The sequence below is a fragment of the Xenopus laevis genome, chromosome 6S (genome assembly GCF_017654675.1).
Source record: "Xenopus laevis strain J_2021 chromosome 6S, Xenopus_laevis_v10.1, whole genome shotgun sequence".
In the NCBI taxonomy this organism is placed as follows: Eukaryota; Metazoa; Chordata; class Amphibia; order Anura; family Pipidae; genus Xenopus; species Xenopus laevis.
In genome coordinates, this window is record NC_054382.1 from 121,502,695 (window position 1) to 121,515,347 (window position 12,653).

General features: G+C 36.4%; 1 protein-coding gene across 1 annotated transcript in view; it reads right to left on the reverse strand.

The window, feature by feature from the left end:
- Nucleotides 1-3,217, reverse strand: part of LOC108719755 (CUB and sushi domain-containing protein 3-like) — a 489,518-nt gene extending 486,301 nt beyond the window's left edge. Inside the window, exon 1 of the mRNA XM_041567998.1 lies at nucleotides 3,023-3,217. Within this exon, the coding sequence (XP_041423932.1) occupies nucleotides 3,023-3,032 (10 nt within the window). The 5' untranslated portion in view covers nucleotides 3,033-3,217. The remainder of the gene's footprint in view (nucleotides 1-3,022) is intronic.
- Nucleotides 3,218-12,653: the final 9,436 nt, after the last annotated feature.

The following is a 12,653-nucleotide window of genomic DNA, read 5'->3' on the forward strand; positions in this document are numbered from 1 at the left end:
AATTGAATACAATCCAAATTAAATTTGAACAATCAAATACAGCCTATTCCCTTGAATTTAAAAAATGTGATTTTTATTATTTTAAATACATTTTGGTTGGTCCTTTTTTATTCTAATTTCAAGTTTAAAAAAAACTCCCATCACCTCGAAATTTGACTCTTGATAAATCTGCCCCTATTTGTACTGTATATTGTGAGTGGATCGCTAAGATCAGTAAGCACAGAGCATGTGCAGTGATTCAGTAGAAAACTTTGAAGACAGATCTTCTTTGCTAAAGGACTATGGTTGCCTTGGGCAGGTACCCTTCTTCCCCCCTACATTTCCTAACATATGGCATCTAAACTATACAGTGGGCACATGTATAGGGCAAAATAACAACTCTATTTTATGAAGGTTTCCCAGGCTTGTGTAGTGTATGTATTTGCTGCTACATATACATCCATTGTACTTTAACTTGGCGTTGTAAGCAAATTAGGCAACGCTAGCGTAACTTTGCTTTGATTGACAAATTAATAGACTTCAATGCATTTGGCAAATAGTTTTGTTGTTTCATTCATTTTCTGGGAAGATTACCTTTGTTGTACAGATATGCTAAATTAATGGTCTCAATAATAGTCCGGCACTCCAAAATATAGATTTATATATAGAATCTTGTGCTAAGCAATTTATGCTAGTTATCTGATGCGCTTGTTTCATCTTCTGCATAGAAAGGATATAGTCAGAAGAGGTGAGAAGTTACATTATTTAGAAACTTAACTTTGAAAAGACCATTCTTTTCAGAGATAATTACGGACATTAATTGCTGCACGTCCTTGTGATATATCTGTATTACCAGACTTTTAGAGGATACTTCATCATAGTGCAGTTAATAAAGTCAGGAGTATTTATTTTTGGCAGTACTCCTATAAATAAAATAGTCACTTTAATAATGCTTTCCAAATCTCTCTGTTTGTCAGTACAGTCAGTGTATTTTACTAATTACTATTGATAAGATTAATCATGCATACTTAACATTTCCATTTATTACACGTTACTGAATCCAGTACTATATAAAGGTAACTTGTTTTTTCTTTTATTCTTTTCTCTCAATTCATATTTTTAATACATCATTTATCCCTATTCAAAATGAATACTGAGCTTTGATAAAATCAACATATCTTTTGGATTATCACACTGAAACTGCACTAAAGTCCATGGGTAGATCTAAAAATCAATAGGGTATTTTTTTTGTCTCATGAAGCTGAACCTGGATTTTGATGAATGGTAATGGTTGCTGTCAGCAATTAACCCTGTAGTTATAGGTTAACCTATATACCACAAGTTGGTGAGTCAGTTATATTAAACTAATAACCAGGAGGCTGATTAACCAGTTTTTGAAATCATGTTTTTCCTAAATTCTGACAAAAACAAAATCAATCTCAATCAACTTTCTTATCATAATGTCAATTTTATTCTGAACTACTAGCATATTTATGGATAACCGTTAATCTGGAAAACGCCTTTGCATTAATTTTGCAAAAATAACCACAAAATTCCCAGTGCACCATGAATTTTTTAATTACTTTAAATAACTTAAATTATAAAATGCAGTTTGAATGTTAAGAAACACTTCCCATCTGTAAAAGCTTGACAGGTTTAAGGTGTTGGTAAATTTAATTTATTTATTTTAAGATTTTTTCAGTGGATAAATCTGGAATACACATTACTTTTGTTAAATATTTCATCGCAAAATATGCTTTGCTGTTATGATATACACTGTGAATGTTTGCAGATAAGAAATTTTTCGAAATTCATTAAACCGCGAGGGCTAAAAAGCCTGAATATAAAAACACGGCATCTCAAACCTGTCGAGGTTGCATTAAAGTCAAAAGGAACAGTCCCAGATTTTTGCTTGTTTCGGGGGTTTCAGGCAATTTCTCAATGTTTTCGGAGCTTTCGGGTGAAAACTCAGAAAAATTCGGAGATTTCAGGGAAAATTCACGGAAAAATCGTGAAAATCGGAGCTTTTCCCGCAAAGCAAATTTTCGTAATGTAATAATAAATAAGCGTTAAAACCCCAAGCGGGTTAGATCAGAGTTTGTAGCAGCCGATATTGAGATAAATTCGGACCTTGATAAATAACCCCCTAAGTATGATGTAGAACGGCCAATTCTACTTTTCAATTGGTTTTCATTATGTATTTTTAATAGTTATTTCATTTTTTCTTCTGACTCTTTGCAGCTTTCAAATGGGCGTCGCTGCCCCCTTCTAAAAAAAACAAATGCTCTGTAAGGCTACAAATGTATTGTTATTGCTACTTTTTATTACTAATCCTTCTGTTCAGACTCTCTCCTATTCATATTCCGGTCTCTTATTCAAATCAATGCATGGTTGCTAGGATTATTTGGGCTCTAGATACCAGATTGCTTAGAATGCAAATTGAAGAGCTGCTTAATAAAAAGCTAAATAACTCAAAAACCTTCAATAATAAAAAATTTAAAAAAAAATGCAAATTATCTCAGAATAAAACTCTCTACATCATACTAAAAGTTATCTCAAAGGTGAACGACCCGTTTAAGTAAAGCCAATAGGCTGGTTTTGCCTCCAATAAGGATGAATTAAATCTTCGTTTGGATCAAGTACAAGCTACTGTTTTATTATGACAAGGAAAAAGGAACTTATTTTTAAAAATGTGTATTATTTGAATAAAATGGAGTCTATGGGAGAAGGCCTTTCGGTAATTCAGAGCGTTCTAGATAATGGGTTTTCGGATACCTATATATATATATATATATATATATATATATATATATATATATATATATATATATATATATATATATATATATTCTTTTTAAAATCACTTGACATTTTTAAAACCTGATCAATATTCTTTCCTTCTCGATGAAAAACGTCAGACATAGATGCAAAGTTTTTACTCATGGAGTGAGCATGCACAGCATTAGTGAAATTCGTATATTTATTTAAATAATCCACTGCTTTACATACATGTTGCCCCAGAATAAAACAGCATAAATCATACCTCTACACATAGGAACAGGGAAATCCCAAATTGCGGTACTTGCAGAATTAGCAATACAAGTGAGCTGTGGATGTCCATCTAAAATGTAGCCAGTCACGCAGCTATAACGCACTTTATCTCCAATATCAAACTTTGTACCGGACAGGACTCCTTTAGGCAGAACTCCAGGATTTCCACAGGACCCGCTCCGTAGCTCTTTAAAAAGAAAATACACAAATGTTTAATACTAATGTAACAGTTATTTATAAAAAAAAAGTGACATATATATTGTTTTATGTTTCACAATCACAGTGAGCAATACAGTTGTATGATATTAAATGAGAGGTATAGGGCTTACAGCAACAAGCAGCATATTCGGGGGAATGCAATAAAAGTCGGTAACGGAAAAACTATTCGCAATGCAAAAAATTATGCCTTTGCACGAACAAATTTTGCTTTGCGCAAATTTAATATAGATTTTGCGAACCTGGAAACTGTTTATCGACCACTTCCGACATTGGAAGCCCGTTTGCGATTTTTATAATATGTGCCAAAAAAGTAGTTATGTTTGCTCCAAAAGCTTACGACACCTTCAACCACTTCTTATGAGTGCGCAAGTATAATTTGCAATGCAATAACAGTTTAAGGAACAATATTACATTGTGAGATGTGGATTTTTATTCGTATTACTCTGATTTTGTACTTCGAATAGGGAATAGTCCAAATTCGAAAAAAAAATAAAAAATTCTAGTTTTGAAATTTATCACATACTGTCTCTTTGAAAATTTGACTTCAACCATTCGCCATCTAAAACCTGCTGAATTTCTGTTTTAGCCCATGGATGACCTCCTGGAACCCATAAGGACTCAAATGGTGGACTTTGAAAAATTGAAAGTTTCTTTTTGGAAAAACTTCGAATTGTATGATTAGAATGCTCTATTTCTTTGATATGATTCGTATTCGATCGAAAACTGACCTATTCGATCGAAAACTGACCTATTCATCCAAAAACAACTTTTTTATATAAACTTCAGTTTTTTTTATAAATTTCAGTTGGTCTTTGTAATTTGAATTTCGAAGTTTTTTAAATTCGACTTTTGATAAATCTGCCCCTAAAATAAACTCGAAAATTTGAATTTAAAAATCTGAATTTTGAATTTGACTCTTGATAAATCTGCCTCCAAGTGTTTGGTTCCTTTTTAAATAAGTTTAAAAAAACTTTTGTAGATCGGCATGTACAATGATACAAGTCTAGAAAGGTGAGTACGTTTTCTTTTTGTGTTAAGTGAAGCCTAAAATATACATTTTAAAACTCGGAGTGTGTAATTGCTTTTAAAGGTACATTAAGCATTATTGAATTTATGTAGCAGAGTTGCATCATTATCTTTACTGTATGGTCACTTATAGCTTTAAGGGTATGGGGATGTAAAATTAAACATCTGATTATTCAATATTTTCAACAAAACTATCTTTTCACCGCATTACCAGAATCAAAAGGTTATCCAAGCAATATTAATCAAAAGAAATGTGAAAGAACATTTCACATAGTATCCTATTTAAAAAAAGAGGTTTCATGTTTCAGAATGCAAAATTAAAGTATTTTGTGCTAATTATCATTGTCTGTTAAAGCTGATTCATATTCTGGGATACTATCCCTTCTTTGAAATTCTCAGACACTGAGGCTTGTCCCAACTGGTTTTGACCTGGAAAGCACCGGTTTTCCAAATTAAGAAAACCGGGCAGGATTGTCCTAGATTAAGGTGGCGATAGGCCAATCTCTGATCATTATTATATATTTTTATATATAATTTTTATTTGTATACAGAGATAAACAAATGTTGCACTTATTTTCATTGTGTGCTAATCATTTAGCTAAACTTGAGGTTCTGCTTTAGCGCATTATTCTGAGACAAGTGAATTGCAGTCTGGAACTACAGTTGCTGATCACCACGTTATAGCTCCCTCCATCACCATCTGCCCTGTAACCTCAGCAGCTCACCCCCCTGTCCACACTTTATAGGCCAGAAAGGTGGCAACCCTAGGAGCTGGCCCATTTCACCGGACCCCCTGACAAGAAGTCGCCAAACAGTTAAAATAAGTGGCAGCGGCATAACAGTTATATCACATGCTATTTTCAAAATTACACTGGAATGCTGGGCAAAAATGTTGGTTCAGTATTGGACTGGGGGGGGGATCTGCCACATCAGAGCCCTTGCCCCACATGGGCCATTTTCAGGCCCCCTTCCCCAGCCGCAAATCCCCTTCTGCCCCCGCTAGCAAGTACCTGTGCATGCCATTTCTTCAATCAAGGGCAGGGGCAAAAGTGCACACTGTGTGCAGCAGGTCTGTGCCGATAGGGCCCACCGGGTTTTCCCCAGTGTCCTACAAGATTAGTCTGACCATTTTTTAGAAAAAAAAATGCATGGTGATTTGTACATAGTGCCATTATAGTTAATAAGCACCACCAATTTGCATGACAATGATCAAGATGACTAACTAACTGAAACCTGATAATTTCTTTTTTTTTAGATAAATGATTGCCACACAATTAAAATAGGTGCAAAATGTGTTTCTCTCTGTATACAAATAAATAAAAAAATATAATAATGATAGGTTATCCATGCATTTCATTCTATTGAACCAAACTTTTCGACAACCCTATAGCCCCAGAGTAATGCAGTGATTTTAATGCATTATGAAAATTAATTATTCGGCTCCACGGATGAGTGACAGAAAGGACACTTTCCAAATATTGTTTATATCATGTTCTGTTTCCCAAAAAAAGAGTTTGCCATGTAACGATTATAAATGGAAAGAAATGTTATCATAACATCAGTCTTGGATGATTGTATTCTTGATGGAAAAGTGAGACAAGCTAAATTGCTCATTATTTCACCGAGGTTCTGCATTATTTTGTAAGCACTGCAAGATTTGTTGATCTGGAGCCCTCTGCTGTTCAAACGCTGGGTTGCGGCTTGCACGAAAGCAAGGATTTTATATGAATATATCTGATGAAAGAATTTTTGCAGTTTGTTGTTTGCTATAGACATACAAGAATAACATCTTACAGGAATTATATGACTCAGAAAACTCTAGTGTTTAACAAATATTGAGACAACGAAGGTAGGAATACACTATGATAGTTATATTGTATTAATGAACATTGATTGGCGTGTTCACTAAAATGAAAGGGTGAGTCTGTGATGGCTGCTACATTGTATTAACATATGTCCTGTTTCTTTCACTCTGATTTAGACAATGTTTACTGATTCTGATTGCAAGCTCAGTAGGTAAAGCAATCAAGAATGAATGCATTAAAAATGTGGTAGAGTACCACCAGAGACAGATATGTTAATGAAGTTACATTTGAATAACCAGGAAGGAATTTGCTATGAACTGTTGTTGCCTTTCCCTAATGCTACAAACATGTAGTTCAGTAGTAGTAAAATCAGCAGCACAGCAAATGTTCAGATTTTTTTTTTTGTATGGTTTATGGTCTGTTTTCCCCTGCTATCAGTCTATGCAGATCATGTGTAGTCAGATCCGCTTGATCCGCTGGAATAGGCAGATGAAGTGGAAGCTTGACCAAAGCGATGCGCAGTGATCCTTTATGGAGAAGTGCTTGACTCACTTTTTTTGGGTCTTGCATAATACACGCCCACGTTTAGTCTTGCTTCGCTTCCCATATGCTTGGCTAGGGGGGAAATCTTCTCTCCCCTGCTCTTTTCCTCTTCTTTCTTTTTGCCAGCCCCCAGCCTGTGCCCTAACAAGGCAATCAATGGCATTGCACTGCCCTGTCCAGCACCTTTTTTGTGCCTGGTTTGAGCACCCTGGATGTTGTCCTAGTCCCTTTGATTGGACTCACAGGCCATGACACGCCCTGGGGGAAGCGTCGGCAGAACCAAGGGTAGTCTAGACTGGAGTCCAAACGACCCCAAAACCCTTCGGGGGGGAATGGATGGGCCCTCCCTAGCTTCGGCGAAGGGGGACCCACCCACTCAAGCTGTCCGCGGGCAGTGCCTGGGACACTTGGGCAGCGGAGCCCATGCCTTCGGGTAGGACTCGGAAGGATGATTCAATATCATCAGTCTATGCAATAAATAGTTATATCCACTGGCTGCTACTGGCTGCTATTAACCCTTTAAGTACTGGCCACCATAGAATAAATGAAACCAGAATACAAGTACTATAGCATAGCTTCTATGGGGTCTGGACTTCTCTCTGATATTGTCTGCTTCATCGCAGAGGCACGTCTGGTGTGAAAATTCTAAATAAATAGACGCCAAGGTCACAGGTTCAATGCCCTATTATAGGTCATGCTCACTATTGTTCTTCTTAATTGTGTGTTATTGATTCCTGGACTCTTGACCCCTTGCCTTGACTCTGACTACAATCCTTTGCTGTCTGCCTTCTGAACTTTTGCCTGTATCCCAACTATACTTATTCTGAATCCTTTGGCCACCGAACTGGACTTTAATCGAGTGCTTGCTCCTTTGTCTGGACTTCTCTGCAATCAGAGCCGCTGACAGATATATGCCATGATACCATGATAAAAGATGCCCAAATTGTTGACCCATTCAAATACATTTTTGGATAGGCAGTGGTGCTGAGTACTATCATTTGTCTAAATCCTTACTTCCATGTAGGGAGAAAGGAATTTTTTTCCTGTATCAGAAAATATATGGTTAAAACTAAAGTTTTGTGATTTTGTGGGGGGGGGGGTCAAAAAATTTTTGCTGAATGACCAAAAACCATAAAGATAAAGTCTAGTTTCCATGTACAGTATGTGAAAAACAGACAGACTTTCAAGAACTATATGATATCTGCTAAAACTGGTCTGGATCACATACACTTGATACACAAATCAGGAATCAGGGTTTTTACTTACTTCCTAAGTTATACAGAAAGCTGTATCTTAGCTCAATCTTTTTCTCAACCTAATTTTTTCTTTGTGGCTGCAACCAACACACTGATACTGTGAGTCACTGACAGATTCTTCCAGTTTTGGCTAATTCTGGCATGAGTCAGCAAATTGCATTGTGCTAATGAAACACAATGGCTGGGTTGCTTACAGTTGGAAAATAATCTTAAATTGAGGAAGAACATAAAGTATTAATATCTTAAAAACTATAGGAAACCACTAATAATACCTTTAATATATAATAAAGTGTGTGGACATTTGCTTGGCTGTGCTGAAGCAGTCATTATTTTATAAAGTAGTTTTATTCATTTTTTTACCCTTATACACATATCCAAAACTACATTAATGACAAAATACAGCATATTTCCAGGCAGTACTAGCAGATATGTTTCCATTGTTAACTATGTTTGTGTCGTCCAGATTATTTGAATGATAGACTGTGATTTATGCTTTCACAGTCTGGGGGAGATTTATCAAAGGAGAAAAATTGCACTTTACCAATGTACATTTGTTTCTCATTGTCACAAGTCATATGTTGACTACTATTGATAAGCCAGCTTATTCATTAAGGACAAAATGCAATGACTCACATATCCAAGCAAACAAAGTGTTTCAAACTCCTACTCCTAAAACAATCAAATATTACTAATGTGTATGTCTGTTTGTCTCACAAACATGCACATGTTATATTGAAAATGATAATGGTAGAATTTTCTTTAGAAAAACTCTGTTGTTAGTCCATTGATCATACATATTAGTAGCTAAGAACCTCTCTCTTTGCTACAAATTTCCAGGGCAAAAAAAGTAAAATTTTCACATCAGTTTGTAAAAATAACACTTCAGTGGGTAAAAATACTACATAGGTTACCCTATCCTCTATGCCAACACCTTGGATTGCTAAGATTTTCTCAGTGGTACAACAAGCAGACAAAGCAGTGGTGATATATATTCTATCTCACATGCAGAGTCATGGCACCACTTTGGTTGCTGATAGCAGACAGATCTTTGCTTCAATTTTCAAACTTGAAGTGGTTGAACAAAAGCTACATAAATCTCAGTGGAACTCAAGCTAATCAATCAGCTCCATAATGTTTGCCACACTGTAGGGCATCCAATGAAAGTGTTTGTAATCCTAATTCTGTTGTTAACCCGTTGATTTTGAAAGTTACATGGCAGTAGCTAAAAACCTCTATCTTTGCTACCATTTTCCAATGATCTATCCTTCCCAAGCTGGACAAGGCCTAACCTAGCCAAGGTTAGGCTTTGTTCAGCGTGGAAAGGATAGTGCATAGGTTACATTGGACCCAGGATGGGCCTTCACTAAGTGGAAGGAAGGAATTAGAGAGGCAGTGGGAGAAAATAAAAGAATAGGATACCAGGAGGATTTTAGCAACAACAGAACAAAATCTATTGTCCAAGAATATTCACAGGGTTATTATACTCAGGCAGTGCAAAAATAACTTAATTAATGTCAGTACAGTAGACAAAGAGACAACACAATGTGACACCATATAGAGATAGCGTGGGTAGTTTAAAGTTTACCGTTTAGGGTTTCAGTGCCTCGTGTAGTCTGGATTCAATATAGTAGAAATAGATCAAGGAGAAGACTTTACCTGGATTCATCTTAATTTAGGCAAACAGAGCCTAGGAGAGAGCTACTCCCTTCTATCTCTCCTAACAGTATCACATGCTGCTCTTGCTAACTAGATCTATCTGTCTCACTTTCCTTAAAAGTGCTATACAGAATATAACCCGCATCTGACTAGTGATGGGCGAATTTGCGCCGTTTCGGTTCGCCGAAAAATTCGCGAAACGGCGAAAAATTCGCGAAATCGCGCCGGCGTCTCGTTTTTGACGCCAGCGCCCGTTTTTGGCTCCGGCGTCCGTTTTTTTTTGGAAATTTTTTTTTTGACGCCGGCGAATTTTTGTCGCGAATTTTCGCGGGCATTTCGCGAATTTATTCGCTTGCAGCGAATCGCGCAAATTCGCCGCAAATTCGCGCCTGGCGAATAAATTCGCCCATCACTACATCTGACTAAATCCTCATTCACAGGATCCCTGCTCCCAGACTACACTAAGTTAGAGTCCCTCTAGAGCAGAACACTTTACTTTGACCCCAGGCTCCCTGGAACAGATCCAGCTGGGTCAGCAACTAAAGACCAAATAGAAAGGACCAACCCGATAAAAAACAAATGCCAAAAAGTTATTGTTATTAATACATTGTATTACTCTTCTACTATTCTTTTTATGCAGGCCCTATTCATATTTCATATGCAAATCAGTGCATGGTTTCTAGAGTAATTTGGAGTGTGATCAATTAACAATCAAGCTGTATTCTCTGCATTAGTTAATGTGACTAGCCACAGTTTTAATGGCATAATACATGTATAGCAGGGACTGTGCGTGTATAAATAGATTTACATATGCTTTTGTAAGCTCGTTCAACATGATGTATGCTAGCAACAGTGTACATCATGTTCTGTCACTTTGGCCAACTCATTAAGACACTAACTAGGCTACTGTTGCCCTTTATTTTTTAACACATTATAAATTTATAGCTGGTGATGAAGAATTTATATTTATCTATATAATTTATGCTAGAGTTTTACACTTAAAACTATTACTGAACCTTAAAGTGACAAAAGGCATAAAATAATGATAACATAGCAATACTAAAAAATGGCAGTATATAAATGGCAAAGTTTTGAGGATTATAAAGTGCAGAGTAATAAGTCAACTAAGAACTGCTGAATTAATGTAAAAGTCAATTGGAGTTGTCTTTAAAGTCCCCTAAGTGCCTAATATGCTTTTTTTTTTCAGTGACATGAATGTCTACCACTTTTTAAATTGTTACTTAAAATTTGATATGGTTATGGCATCTGTAATCTTGAATATCCTTATCCAGAAAGCTCCAAAATTATGGAATGACCACCTCCCATAAACTCAATTTGAATCAAATTATTCAAATGTTAAAAATGTATTTCCTTTTTGTAGGTTCATTTTATATTTAAATATTTTAGCAGACTTAAAGCATGGTGATCCAAATTATGGAAAGACCTTTTATGCAAAATATGCCAGGTCCTGGGCATTCTGGATAATAGGTCCCATATCAGTAGTCTGATGTAGTCTAGAAAATCTGTAAATGTTTTAAATGATAACAAAAACCTTCCCCCATCCCCAGGTCTCCTGTATCACCCCCTGTCTCTCTAGTGTCTCTAGAAAAAACTATGCCAGACAAGGGACTGCAACTATTTCTTTATTATTATTTTTTTTATTTGAATGTAAGTTTCCCTGATGTATACAGAGAGAGAGAGATTGCATTTTACTATAAAACTCCTGCTCTGGATCTATTACATCTTTCTCTAGGGAGCTTCCCATTGCAAGACAAGCAATGATGCATGCATAACATCGCCCGCAGCTCTTCCTTCTCCTTAATGTTATAGCAAGAAAACTATTTCTATGCAAGAAAACCTGGACAGCTGTCCTGTTGTGCTTTTCTGAGAGTAGGAAGTGCAAAATGAGCGTGACAGTAATTTGCAGCTAATTTAATTGTTCTCGATTTCTTTCTTCACAAGACCGAGAGCTCCAAAATAAAAGGCCAAAAATGCATTTAGTCTTTTATCTGATGAAAAATGCTTTACATACAGTATTAACACAATAAAGGAAGTAAATAGTTTGTGTTTAGTTATCTCATTACCACGCACCTGACATAGCAAATAAACGTGAACGATGTAATTAAGTGGAGATGTTTAGCACTAGTTATCAAAGGAATCATGCCTCCCACAGTTCAGAGTATGGATAAGAAACACAATCATAACTCTGCCCCACCCTACATCTCTGAACTCATCTCTATATACTCACCCAAACGCTTACTACGCTCCTCTACTGATTTGCTACTCAACTCTTCTCTCATTACCTCCTCACATGCTCGCATTCAAGACTTTGCAAGGGCTGGACAACTCCTCTGGAATTCTCTCCCACGGTCTGTCCGACTTTCTCCCAACCTTTCTGCTTTCAAGAAATCTCTTAAAACGCACTTCTTTTGAGAAGCCTACCCTCACTCTGCTTAAAGGGATACTGTCATGGGAGAAAAAAAATTTTTCCAAAATGAATCAGTTAATAGTGCTGCTCTGGCAGAATTCTGCACTGAAATCCATTTCTCAAAAGAACAAACAGATTTTTTTATATTCAATTTTGAAATCTGACATGGGGCTAGACATATTGTCAATTTCCCAGCTGCCCCAAGTCATGTGACTTGTGCTCTGATAAACTTCAATCACTCTTTACTGCTGTACTGCAAGTTAGAGTGATATCACCCCCTCCCTTTTTCCCCACAGCAGCCAAACAAAAGAACAATGGGAAGGTAACCAGATAGCAGCTCCCTAACACAAGATAACAGCTGCCTGGTAGATCTAAGAACAACACTCAATAGTAAAAACCCATGTCGCACTGAGACACATTAAGTTACATTGAGAAGGAAAAACAGCAGCCTACCAGAAAGCATTTCTCTCCTAAAGTACAGGCACAAGTCACATGACTGGGAGCAGCTGGGACATTGACAAAATATCTAGCCCCATGTCAGATTTCAAAATTGAATATAAAAAAATCTCTTTTGAGAAATGGATTTCAGTGCAGAATTCTGCTCGAGTAGCACTATTAACTGATTCATTTTGAAAAAACAATGACAGGATCCCTTTAACTACCAAATGCAACACCACATACAGTACCACA